Genomic DNA, 13,043 nt, shown 5'->3' with positions numbered 1-13,043 from the left:
AGGGGTCCTCTGCCTGCTGATTCAGCCCCTGCCCCAAGGAAGCCCTGCCAGCTGGGTCATGGGATTTGTGGTTCAGAGGCAGGTTTCCTCTTAAGAAAAAGGAACCATTCCAACCAGCAAGGAATTTTGCTGCAACTTTCAGTAAAATTAAGGGACATTGGTAATTCTCACAGGGTGGTGTCAGGGGGGTCGGAGGTCAGAGTGGTAAGAGAGAATTAAGCCATGCCTCTGAGCGGCAGGGCGCTGGCTCCCTCTCTCTCTTCTGTCACAGGCTACCTCGATAGCAGAAGTACTCTGTCTGACTGCATTCTCTGGGAGACTTGTACACTTTGCGAAAGTCACTCCTCAGATGGTTTTCTGGAAGGATACGAAAAACATCTGCATCGTGGTAACCATAGTGGTGAGTGTTCATGACAGTGCCTTTGAGAGTCTGTGGTCAAAGGTAGAAACTATGAAGAGAAAACTATGAAGAGAAACTCAGTAGGTTTGGGGTGGTTCAAGAAATAATGACAGGGCTCCCCTGGAGGTGCAGTGGTTAAGAATCCGCCTGCCAATGCAGGGGACACGGGTTCGAGCCCTGGTCTGGGAAGATCCCACATGCCGTGGAGCAACTAAGCCCGCGAGCCACAACTACAGAGCCCGCGTGCCACAACTACTGAAGCCCGCGTGCCTAGAGGCCATGCTCTGCAACAAGAGAAGCCACCGCAGTGAGAAGCCCATGCACTGCCATGAAGAGTAGCCCCCGCTCGCCACATCTAGAGAAAGCTCGCGCACAGCAACAAAGACCCAACGCAGCCAAAAATAAATAAATTAAATAAATTAATTTAAAAACAAGAAATAATGACAATGTTTGTACAGCAAACACCTTCAGCACAAGTGCCAGCAGGTCACAATGACTGAAGCACAAATTGGGCAAAATGTGACAACGTGACTACTTAACACATCAAGAGCACTTCCAAATTAAAGAAGAAAGAGAAACGGCAATAAAAATGTGCTCAAAATCGGTGAAAGCGTCTCATAAAAGAAGAAATAAATAATAGCAGGTATGAAAAAATGTTTAAGAACTACATATGAAAGCAGCAATAAAATACCACGTGTTTGCCCATAAAACAATGTTACCAAGATTGAAAACAGAACCCGTCACACTCTACTCGAGGGAGGAATAAGCTGTCTTTCTGGAAGGCTGGTTGGCAGTTCTTTTCGAAAAGCCTTAGGTGTGCATGTGCTTGCTCCCAGATTTCCAATCCTGGGGCTTGGTCTTTAGGAAAAAAGGATGTGTTCAAAGATTTAGCCACAGGATTGGTCATGGATGGCTGTGTTGTTCATAGTATTGAAACATTGGAAACACCTGGATTTCCTGACAATAGGAAATAAATAAAACATGGTACATCCACATCCATTAAAATGGCCTTAAATGCACTTACGTGTCTATTCTCAAGGAGAGATGCTTATGGTCCAGTAAGCCAAAAGAGCAGGTTACAATACAGTTGGAGCACACCTTTGTTAAAAGAAAAGAGGAAGGAGTGTTAGAGATCCATAGAAAAATCTGGAAGGACATATGCTAAGACGTTATGCCACGTGAGGCAGGGTGATGTGCTCTGAAATGCTGCTGTGATGAGAGAGGGGCCTGGGCAGTGATTAGCTGAGGGTACTTTAACGTTAGCATCTCAGCACAGCAGGCAGCCTGCCCGGACCACAGTTCTTCCCAGTTAACCCCCACTCAGAGTCCCCGTCTCTGCTCCTTCTACTCGATGTTCTTTGCCTGGAGGGCCATCCATTCTCAGAGCTTCCCCGAACAGTTGGTGGGTAGGGGTCCCCAGGCTGTAGCTGATACTGGTTTCCCCTCTGAGTTTCTTCACTCTGTGGCCACCTACTGGTTGTTTCCCCATCCGTGTTTCAACTCAAAGTCAAAGGGACCAAACCCACCCTTTTCATCCCATGACTCCCAGAGCTGTTTTTCATTGGTCTGTGGTGCTCCATCTCCCATCACTCACTCCAAGTCCTCCTTGTCAAGATTCCCTCCGTTCTCTCTCATCCCCGTCCTGCCCAAACCCCCTCAGGATGCCTCTTGCACCGTTTCCCCCTCTCCCCACCGGGACCATTGCTGTGGTCTGATGTGGCCGCGCGTTCTCTCTCTGCTGCACGCCATTCTGCTCCCACGGTGTGGTCCAGAGCGCTGTCTCCCCTTTCAGGAACTGCCATACTCACCTCAACCTCAGATCCCTGATACATGCATTTGAGATGCCACTGCTGGGTTAATTCTCAGAAGCACACCTCAGGTCACGACCCTCCCTTGCTCAAAAAAACTCTGTGAGCCCCACAGACCGTTGAGCCCGCCGACCCACCCACCCTGCAAACGGGCCTCACGCGGTCCCCTCCACGCCAGCCGCCGGAGCTGCCTGCTGCCCAACGTGCTCTTCCTCCACGTGCAGTGTCTCTTGGGCCTAGAATGTCCACTGTCTTTTCTCGCCCTCTCTCTACTTCTCTCGACTTCCGCTCACACGTCTGCTGAATGCCCAGAATACACAGAGTATCCGTCTGGTCTTAGTTTTTAGAAATATCTTCACTTTCTATTATTAAAAAACGAATGCAGGACCACTCCATCTGGGATGAGACTGGTGACCACAGCTTGGGTTCAGTCCAGAAAACAGTGTTACCTGACACAGGAAGGTGGAGGATGAGATGGGTGGGAAAACTGTAAAAAAAAAAAAAAAAAAAAAGTGTGAGGGGAGGTTATTTTTGGAAGAAAGAGAAACCCAAACGATACAGAGTATATAAAATAGAAAAAGGCACCCCTGCTCTTCTTCCGGGAGAGCAGGTACCTCTTTTGTGGCCCTTTTTGCTACATGGCCCCCTCCTAGGACAGGGTCGGAGGTCCCTTCTCATCTCCTAAGACACCCAGCGTGCAGCCTAGAATATGATGGGCTCACACGTGCTTTTCAAGCCCAAGTCCTAAGTCCGGTCAGCGTGCTCCCTGCTTCAGATCGTTCAGTGGCTTCCCATAGCCCATCAGAAAAAAGCCAAAGTCCTCGTCGTGGCTGAAGCTCTGTGTCCCTCCCCACCCCCATGTCTCCCTCCCCACCAGTGCTGCTCAGTTGCCCCTCCCCCTACATCCTCAGCCCCTTGCCTCACCTAGGTTTTCTCCGGAGCAGGTCCCGCCACCTGCCAAAGAGCATACATAACATCAGTGCTGCTCCTTCCTGCTGGAGGATGCGCCCCTTGAGGGCAGGCACTCTCTAGCTATAGCTCTTTGCTCTCTCTCTGGAGCTAGTACAATACCCTGCACGTAAGAGGCACTCCGTCAAGGTGTATGGAGTGAACTGGATGAGGAGACACGGTTGCCCCGTCCAGATGTGTCCTGCATCTGTTACCAAGGGTGGGTCTCACTCCTTTGCCTCCATCACCCTTATTTGAAAGACTTTCTGGATTCCCCAGGCCCTGGGAATAAGACTTAGCTTTTTAGCCTGGCCCTCAAAGCCACCTGCCCTCGGTCTGGGGTCTGGTCACTTCCTGCTCTCCTCTGCCCCCACCCCCAGGACCCTCTGCTTCCCGAGAGTCCCTTTCCTGTGTGCCTGCCATGGCTCTTGACTTCTCTGAGTTTTATCCTTTTAACGTTTTTTCTTTGCTTTAAGATTACATCAGGGACTGCCTTCTCCGGGAAGCCTCCTCAGATACCATAACCCTTGGTGACCTGTCCATCTATGCTGCCCTGGGACAGTCACCCGGGTTCCCTGCAGTGGGGGCGCAGTGCAGCAGCCAGCACCAGCGTCTTTCTGTGTCTCTGTCCTTTCTCTCCCCTGCGCTGGCTCTCTCTCGATTCTCTATGCCTTGCCACCAAAGGGACTGAGCTAACACTTTTGATGACGGTAGATTATTCTTTTTTAACTTATATTTTTCTAAACTGCACTGGGTCCTTCTTCTTTTGCCTGTCCTCGGGATCACAAACTGACCTGAATAAGGAATGATAAAAATTTTCTGTAGTCTAGATATTTCTACCCCATTGCTAGGCTAGAAAACCTATCTCATATGCAGAATTGAAGAGGAGTTAAAGTCAAGTACAATATAGTGTGGGCGCATGTAGGTAACCATGTGTGGGTAACCGCTGGGGCTCTGACGCCAGACTACCTGGGTTCCAGTCCCAGGTCTGCCCCCCGTATTGGCTGTGTGACCGGGGCCACGTGATCTCCCTCACTGTGCCTCAAGCATTTCCATCCAGGAATGGTGCCCACTTTAGGGGTGTGGTGAGATAAACGGAATAATCTATGGAAAGCTTATTAGAGGACATGGCACATAGTAAAGTCTCAAACAACAGCTGCTATTAACGTTCTATTATGAAACCAGATTATGCTGTTTATGAAACGTGCCTTTTTCCGTGACGTATTGTGACCCTCCTTCTGGGCCAGTGAACATGTGTCCACATGGTCACTTCCTCTGTCGTCTGGCAGTACCAACACCTCTGTCCCATGTCTCTCACAGCTGACCTTGATTGATCTGATTACCTATGGGTCCCTGGAGGCTGTTAACATCCACGGAGTTCGATGGTCAAGGGCCTTGAGGCCAGTCTTCCTAATTAATTTCCCTGAAAGTCGTCAGGTAAGGATATGATTTAGGATACAAAAGGGCGTGTTTTTTTGAACTTATTTTTTACTGAAGTATAGTTGAATTACAATGTTGTGTTAATTTCTGCTGTACAGCAAAGCGACTCAGTTATACATACATACATATATATATATATATATATATATATATATATATACACATACACACATTCTTTTTCATATTCTTTTCCATTGTGGTTTATCCCAGGATATTGAATATAGTTCCCTGTGCTCTACAGTAGGACCTTGTGGTTTATCCATTCTCGATATACCAGTTTGCATCTGCTAAGGGGGGTGTGGTTTTTGTTTTTGCAGAAAATTAGCTGATTGCCCGTAAACGGAATGAAATATTGTCTTCACAGATCCGAAGGGCTTTTCGAAGCATCCGGAACACTCTGCCTGATATCCTGTACGTCTTCCTCTTGTTCATCTTCAGCATGTTGATATTCTCCCTCATGGCCTTGAAGCTTTTCGGGGATAGGTGAGCAGGCTGCTCTGGAAGTTTCTGCCTGAGAATTCTCCCACGTTTGAGTTCAGCCCGTTCGTGGCAGAATCGGTCACTAGATGCTATCTTCCTCGTTCAGGCACTCCAGAAGGGTTCTCGAAAGGGGAAAAGTGTGTCGGAAACTGCAGCTTCATTTATGTCTGTGGGTTTTTTCACTCTTTTTTCCTTTTTAGGGGTCTCAAAACAGTGGAAGGATCGCCCTACTTTACCAACATCCTGGACATAGCATTTGAGCTCTACGTGCTGGTCACCACCGCAAACAGCCCCGATGTCATGTACGTGAGTCCCCAATTCATGTTCACGGACATCTGTTACCGTAACAGAATTCACTTTCTTAAAAGCAGCTGTAAGAAAAAAAAAAGTGATTTTCTGTTTATTCATATTCATTGTAAAATGTTTGTATACTATTTTTTTTCTTTTTTTTTTTTTTTGGCCACACGGTGCAGCATGCAGGATCTTAGTTCCCTGACTAGGGATCGAACCCATGCCCCCTGCAGTGGAAGCACGGAGTCTTAACCACTGGACCGCCAGGGAAGTCCCTTGTAAACTTTTTGAAGAGTGCGAAGTGTTGGCACTCACGCTAGCCTACCCACTCTATTGAAAACTAAATTTAGATGAATGTTTTAAAAAATGAAAGCAACAGGAGACATCTCTGGAGATACAACTGAAATATTTGAGCCCACTTTCTATTCTGGAATCTTCTTTGAGTCTTGAGTTGAAACGCCTAAGCCATTTTTGTAAAGGAATCATGGCTTGTTCTCCTAAGCATTGAGGTGGTTTTCTGGCTAAATGAAACAGGAAAGAAAAGTCTCCATGCATGTGGACATTATTTAGGAGAAAAACATTATGGTTTTTTTCCCCCTAATGTCCTGTATATTATGGACTTGCCTTGTTCATGGAGGTAAGATTATTTACCAGTGCTACCCTGAGCAGGTAGCTCTTGGGGTTCTAGAGTGTAGATAGAATTCTAACCGCAAACGTCAACCCCATCTCCTCCCATACTGCACTGCGGGAGAGGGGCGGGCTTTCTGTTGTCTACTTGTGTGTAGGATCATCACGTCAACTTGTTCTGGGTTCCTGCTCATTCTTGGGCCTGGCTCTGGCAAAAAGTGAGCAAGGTGAAGTTCCTGGCCCTCCTTGTGTTTTCTTGGATCTTCCCCTCAAACCTTAGGCTGCCCCCCTCAACATCCCCTCCTGCACAAAATCGAGTTTCCATTAAAAGTGGCGTGAACATGCATCCCGATTTATGCCTTTTGTCCCGGCACCATTATTAATCGTACGCCTTTCATTCTCATTGTCCCAATGTGGACAGAAAATTATCTGCTCCCCAGCAAGGCAGTCTGGTGTCCCTGAAGAGCCTTGAGTATAACTCCAAGCCATAGTTCAGATTCTTTTTGTAATTCTGGGCAAGTGGCTCTCCTTCTGGGCTTTGATTTTCTCATTGTGAAGGAAGGGATGGGAGGGATCTCCAGGGTCCTGCCTGCTTTGAAAGTGGGCACCTCTCTAAGGCAATAAGAATTTCAGAAGGCAATCTGGAGCGAGCTCTTTAGTGCTGACGGTAGTTATGGCTTTGAGGCCCCATAGCACAGTTCGGGGGAGAGTTAGAGTGAGAGAATCTTTACCTGTGCCTCGAGCATGTGGATTGTCCATGTGGAATGTCACCTGCGGTCAGCCTTCTATGCACTGTGGGCCCAGGGCACGGGAAATCATGAAAGATAATTATTTCCTTCTAGGATGCCTGCCTATGAGTTCAACTGGTGGTATTCTCTGTACTTTATAACCTACATCATCATCAACACCTACATCTTCATGTCCGTCTTTCTGGCCGTGGTCTACAACAATTATAGAAAGCACTTAAAGGTAACATGTGTGATCCGGGGGTCAGGGTGCCTGGCTGGGTGCAGTAGCAGGGAGACTGGCAAATGCGTTTGCTAAATATTTGAATGTGTCCATTTACCTTTTGCTTTGGTGAATCTGAAGGTTCGTTTGGTGCCTTGCTGTCCTCTGCTGGGCCAGGCGGTTCTTTGCCAGTCTGCAATGGGTCTGACGGTGTGTCCCAGCCTCACGTTCAGGAGGAGGTCCTGGCTTTGCTCCTCGCTTTTTTTTTTTTTTTTAATTTTTACTGGAGTTGATTTACAACTTTGTGTGTGTTACTTTCTGCTGTACAGCAAAGTGAATCAGTTATACATATAAATATATCCACTCTTTTTTAGATTCTTTTCCTGTATAGGTCATTATAGAGTATTGAGTAGAGTTCCCTGTGCTATACAGTAGGTCCTTATTAGTTATCTTTTTTTCTTTTCTTTTTTTTTTTTTTGTGGTACGCGGGCCTCTCACTGCTGTGGCCTCTCCCATTGCGGAGCACAGGCTCCGGACGCGCAGGCTCAGCGGCCATGGCTCACAGGCCCAGCCGCTCCACGGTATGTGGGATCTTCCCAGACCGGGGCACGAACCCGTGTCCCCTGCATCGGCAGGCAGACTCCCAACCACTGAGCCACCAGGGAAGCCCAAGTTATCTACTTTATATATAGTAGTGTGTATATGTCAATCCCAATCTCCCAGTTTATCCCTCCCTCCTTCCCCCCAGTAACCTTAAGATTATTTTCTGCATCTGTAACTTTATTTCTGTTTTATAAATAAGTTCATTTGTACCATTTGTTAACATTCCACATGTAAGTGATATCATACAATATTTGTCCTGCTCTTTCTGACTTAATTCACTCAGTCGGAAAATCTCTAGGTCCATCCATGTTGTTGCAAATGGCATTATTTAGTTCTTTTTTATGGCCGAGTAACATTCCATTGTATATATGGACCACATCTTCTTTATCCATTCCTCCTCAGTCTTAATGCATCTAATAGTTCATGGCTCCTGGAAATGTTTTGTATATCATTGGGGTTGGGGATATTCTCCAAGCTCCTTTCCCCACCTGTAACAGAAGCAAAAATACCTTAAAGCCAATAGTTTCTGCCCTGGTGACTCGTGTTTGATTGATGTCTGGAGAATTCCTGGAGATGTTGCATAGGCAGAGGCTTCTGAGTGCTTGGGGCACAGCGTGTTTTATTTCTGGAATCTGCCAGGATACCTGGGTCATCTCACCTGCGGGCCCCACCGTCACCCACCTGAGCACGCCTCTCATTGGCTGTTTTCTAGGATTGTAAAACTAATTGCACAGAGAAACATTTCATCCAAGGGTCATTTTCTTTAAGGGAAGACATAGCCTTTTGAGTTAGATCCTTTTTCTTTGCTTAGGGATGTTCCCACCAGGGGGCAAGTAGAAAGTCGGGGAGAACTTAAATGTTCGCAGCTAAGGAGAAGCGGGTGGTGGGCTGAGCCTGAGATTCGGCCAACCTCCCTTTGAAGGTGTCTGGCCTGTCTAGGCTCTGAGAAGTCTGTGCATTGTGGGCACCTCAGCTGCTCCCGACCCCAAGGCCAGGCCTCCCAGGGACCCTCCTCCTCTGACTTCCTCCTTCTGAGCAGAAAGAGGCATCCCCAGAGGGTCTGGTGCTCTGGACAGAATTGTGGCTCCCCCTCCCCCAAGAAGTGTGTCTTTTAGTTAACACTTCCCGAAAAGTAATCTTCTGCCACGTGGATCAGTCAGCAAGCGTATCTTAAACGTGTTTTTTGTGCCCAACACCAAAGTTCTGAGGAGTCAAAGGTGATGAAGACACAGCTGTACCTTTAAGAATGAAAGGTCTATAAATAACAAATACTGGAGGGTGTGGAGAAAAGGGAACCGTCCTACACTGCTGGTGGGAATGTAAACTGGTGCAGCCACTATGGAAGACAGTATGAAGGTTCCTTAAAAAACTAAAAATAGAGTTACCATACGACCCGACAATCCCTCTCCTGGGCTTATACCCAGAGAAAACTCTAATTCAAAAGGACACGTACCCCATGATCATAGCAGCACTATTCACAATAGCCAAGACATGGAAGCCACCTAAATGTCCATCAACAGATGAGTGGGTAAAGACGATGTGGTGCATATGTACAAGGGAATATTACTCGGCCATAAAAGAGAATGAAATAATGCCATTTTAGCAACGTGGATGGACCTAGAGATGATCATACTAAGTGAAGTAAGTCAGACAGAGAAAGACAAATATCATATGATATCACTTCTATGTGGAATCTAAAATGTGATACAAATGAACTTATTTACAAAACAGAAACAGACTCTCAGACAGAGAAAACAAACTTATGATTACTGAAGGGGAAAGGGGGACAGGGATCAATTAGGAGTTTGGGATTAGCAGATACAAACTACTATATATAAAATAGATAAACGACAAGATCCTACTGTATGGCACAGAGGACTTTATTAAATATCTTGTAATAAACTATAATGGAAAAGAATATATATATATATGTAAAACTGGATCACTTTGCTGTACACCTGAAACTAGCACAACGTTGTAAGTCAACTCTACTTCAATTTAAAAAAAAGAACTTAAGGTCTAGCCATGTAATCAGCTTAAAGGGAGCAGTAGGGGTGGGCATCGACGTGGCCGATTGTAACATGAGGGGGGTTCTCCTTGTCTGGAAGATTCCCTGTGCACAGTCAAGCCGGATGGCAGCTCCTGGCAAACCCTCGCTGACCCTCCTGCCCTGGCCCTCTTCCTTCTGACCACTTCTAGCCTGGTTTCACTTCCCTGCCTTTCTTCCCCCTCCGCCTCTCTTTCTTTTTTTTTTTTTTTGCGGTACGCGGGCCTCTCACTCTTGTGGCCCCTCCCGCTGCGGAGCACAGGCTCCGGACGCACAGGCTCAGCGGCCATGGCTCACGGGCCCAGCCGCTCCGCGGCATGTGGGATCTTCCCGGACCAGGGCACGAACCCGTGTCCCCTGAATTGGCAGGCGGACTCTCAACCACTGTGCCACCAGGGAAGCCCCGCCTCTCTTTCTTGATTGACTTAATGGTAGATCTGTCTTCTCCCTCTCCCGCGTCTCCCTCTCTCTCAGCAGCAAACCTGATTTCCTTCCTTTCTGGAATCTCCCTTCCTCCTGGGCGGCGCGGAGCTTGGACCTGTCTGCCTCCTGGTGCTGTTTCTCACCACACAGGTTATCCCTCCTGGGTTCCCTCATTTGCACTTGGTAAGCTGAGCTCTGTTTCTGCAGGTGGGGGTTAGCTACCCATCCCCGGAGCCGGGGAGGGATTTGGTACCTTGCGAATGAGCAGGACCATGGTGACTTCTCTTTGCAGTTCCTCCTGTAGCGTGAATTCCTGAGTTGCTCTTACAAGATAGGCTGTTGTAAACCCAGGAGGGGGGGCTTTTAGGAGTTTTTGTCAAGCATGGTGAGGTCTTTCCTGCTCATCCAGAAAAATGCACATGGTCCCCAGGGCACACTCAGATGAACTCTTCCATTGCCTTGAAATGTTTAAGGTGGAAAATCAAGACTTTCTTGAATCTTCCCCTTAAAAAAACACACTTCTGTTTTTTCAAGAATGAGATTCGCACACTGGCATACCTGAAGCGTCACAAAATGATAGAGGCTTTCAACATTCTGAAAGTCAAGGTGGGCACAGAGTTTGTGGTGAAGGAGGCCCAGTGGAGGCAGCTGGCCAAGATCGTGGCGCCAGACATCAGCAGTTCCCACCTGGAGCTCCTTTTGAGGATCTCCGACGAGGGACAGAGGGGTTATGTGGGTAAGAAGCCTCGGCCGCTGAAGTTCCTCTTCCCCGTGCATCACAAAGTGGGGTGGGGGGCTCCTAGAAGTGATGGGATGTTTGTTCATTTTCTTAAGTTTGCAACTGAGCATGTATATTGGCATTCCCTGCTGGCAGTGTCACAGTGGAATCAGGTTCCTGATGCTGTGTTCTGACAGGGGTGTCGTGGTGTGTGCTGTCAGCATGTGATGAGCCTTCCAGAAGCCCTTCACCTTGTAACACGGTCATTCCCCTCCCAGGATTCTGCTTTAGGGAGCTCATCTAAAATATGGAAAAGGGCTGTATAAATAAACGTCTAAGTTGCGTTTAGCGTTTGAAAAGTTGAAAGTCACCTAAATATTCATGTATTAGTGGTTGATGGTTATTATCAATAATGTTTAATATTGGTAGCATGCTTGCCACGCATGAGGCACTGTCATGATTGTTGTGTGTATGTGATCTTCCTCAGACTCACCGAAGTGGAGGTCTTGTTATCCTCATTTGTCAGTATGGAAACTGAGACTCAAAGAGATTTGGTCGGTTGCCCAGAGCCGCACAGCTGGAGTGTGGTACAGGCCATCTGACTCCAAGGCCCCTGCTTTTTATCATTACTCTAAGCTGCCCCAAATTCTGAGAGTCACTTAACGGGAAATTTTGGTGACATTAAAAATGACTGTGAAGATGAGGTAACAGTGGGGAAAGATGTGAGATGACTAAAATACACCCCAAACTGTAGGGCACACACATTTCTCTAGTTTCAAGAAAAGTCTAGACGGAAACACACCCAAATGGAGTGGGAGGTCTGATAGAATGTAAATTTACACGAGACAAGGACTCTCAAACTAGTCCAGCAGAGCCATGGGCTTTGTAGGACTCGGTGCCTGTGTGAGAAGAAGGAAATGACAGTGATTCTCTGGAACTTACATGAGTGTCCAGGGAAAAGAGAACTGTGTGGCAAGACACTGTTAAATGGGTGATGCCAACATCTTCCAGTGAGGGTTTTGGATCCAAGATGGAAGGTCAGCAGGGTTTGACAGGCGCCTTCCATTGAGCCTTGGGCACGTCCCTTCAGCCACCCAGCTCAGTGGCTCAGGAGCCAGGCTTCTCAGACCCTGAAGAGAATTGAGACTCTGAAGGTGTTGATGAAGCTTTAGGGCTTTATAAACTGTCTCTGCGATTCCTCCTGTAGCGTGAATTCCTGGGTTGCTTTTACAAGATGAGCTGTTGCAAACCCAGGAGCAGGGGCCTTTAGGAGTCTTTGTCGGGCTTGGTGAGGCCTTCTCACTTGGGTATCTCCTGCTTATTCAGAAAAGATACACATGGTCCCCAGGACACACTCAGATGAACAGTGTTTCTTTGTTTATAAGGTCAGTCTAACTATTGACACTTGGGTGTCATGAAGAACAAACATATTAACACATGGGGACATAGCATCTTAATTTCTTTGGAAACTTCTTTGGTAATTTCCTTATGTCTTTAGGTAAATGCAAGTTATTGACTATTTATCTCAATATGCCTTAGGCCAATGCCCTGAACTCAATTAGTAATTTTAGAAAATATGTTTAAGAAATCATGGGTAGTTGATTCCCTGTTGACACCAAGGATCTGTCAGAGAAGCGTGAAACTCTGGACACTGTATCCATATAGTTTAAGCGAGTTACCCTATAGGACCTTGTGGTTTACAATGTCATGTGATTTACACAAGACAGTTGATAAAGATTCGAGTTTTTAAATCACATCAGAGTTTGAATCATGCCGCTCGGTTCTGGCCTATGTTTAGGTTTAAAAGACACCTAAATGTTAGCTGAGATCATGATACCAATTGACCCATAAGATAAGGGGGAGGAATGTTAGAAGTTCCAACCATTTTAGCCTCTTTAGAAAACAAAGTTTGCATGAACTAAAACTCCATATTTGCACTTTGTATTTACATTGGATAAAATCAGGAAAAAGATGCAAAGCCACATTTTAAACCCTAAGTCACAAAACAATTTTAGTTTTCCTTTCCTGGGAGCATTAAATACATTTGAATTCAAATTTTAAATTATTTTAATTTGATTTATAAAGTAATTTTAGAACATTTTAATTTTTGGTCAAAAGTGATTTTAAGTGTGTAACCAGATCTTTAAAATGTGTCCTTTTTACCAAAAAAAAGAGAGAAAGCTTGTTTTTCCCCCTAATGGCCTTTTTACAACTTCTAATTGCTGGTCTATTGTTAATTTGCATATCTTAAAAAAATTTTTTTTAATTAAGTAGAGACACTAAGAATATTAAATGAATTAGAATTCCCTG

The 13,043-nt window shown here is 46.2% G+C and overlaps 1 protein-coding gene across 2 annotated transcripts in view; it reads left to right on the top strand.

Moving 5' to 3' along the window:
• The window catches only part of LOC309815646 (two pore channel protein 2-like), a 41,213-nt gene that overhangs the window by 10,931 nt on the left and 17,239 nt on the right, over window positions 1-13,043 (top strand). The window contains exons 4-9 of one of the 2 annotated variants that reach the window (XM_082642551.1): window positions 272-400; window positions 4,477-4,593; window positions 4,961-5,079; window positions 5,277-5,378; window positions 6,837-6,963; window positions 10,550-10,751. In XM_082642551.1, the coding sequence (XP_082498677.1) occupies window positions 272-400; window positions 4,477-4,593; window positions 4,961-5,079; window positions 5,277-5,378; window positions 6,837-6,963; window positions 10,550-10,751 (796 nt within the window). The remainder of the gene's footprint in view (window positions 1-271; window positions 401-4,476; window positions 4,594-4,960; window positions 5,080-5,276; window positions 5,379-6,836; window positions 6,964-10,549; window positions 10,752-13,043) is intronic. The other variant, XM_082642552.1, reaches the window with a different exon arrangement.

This window comes from Mesoplodon mirus (assembly GCF_964341445.2).
Source record: "Mesoplodon mirus genome assembly, chromosome: 14".
Classification (NCBI taxonomy): Eukaryota; Metazoa; Chordata; class Mammalia; order Artiodactyla; family Ziphiidae; genus Mesoplodon; species Mesoplodon mirus.
The sequence above is the reverse complement of the archived record's forward strand: the minus strand, read 5'-3'. Positions and strand labels throughout refer to the sequence as shown.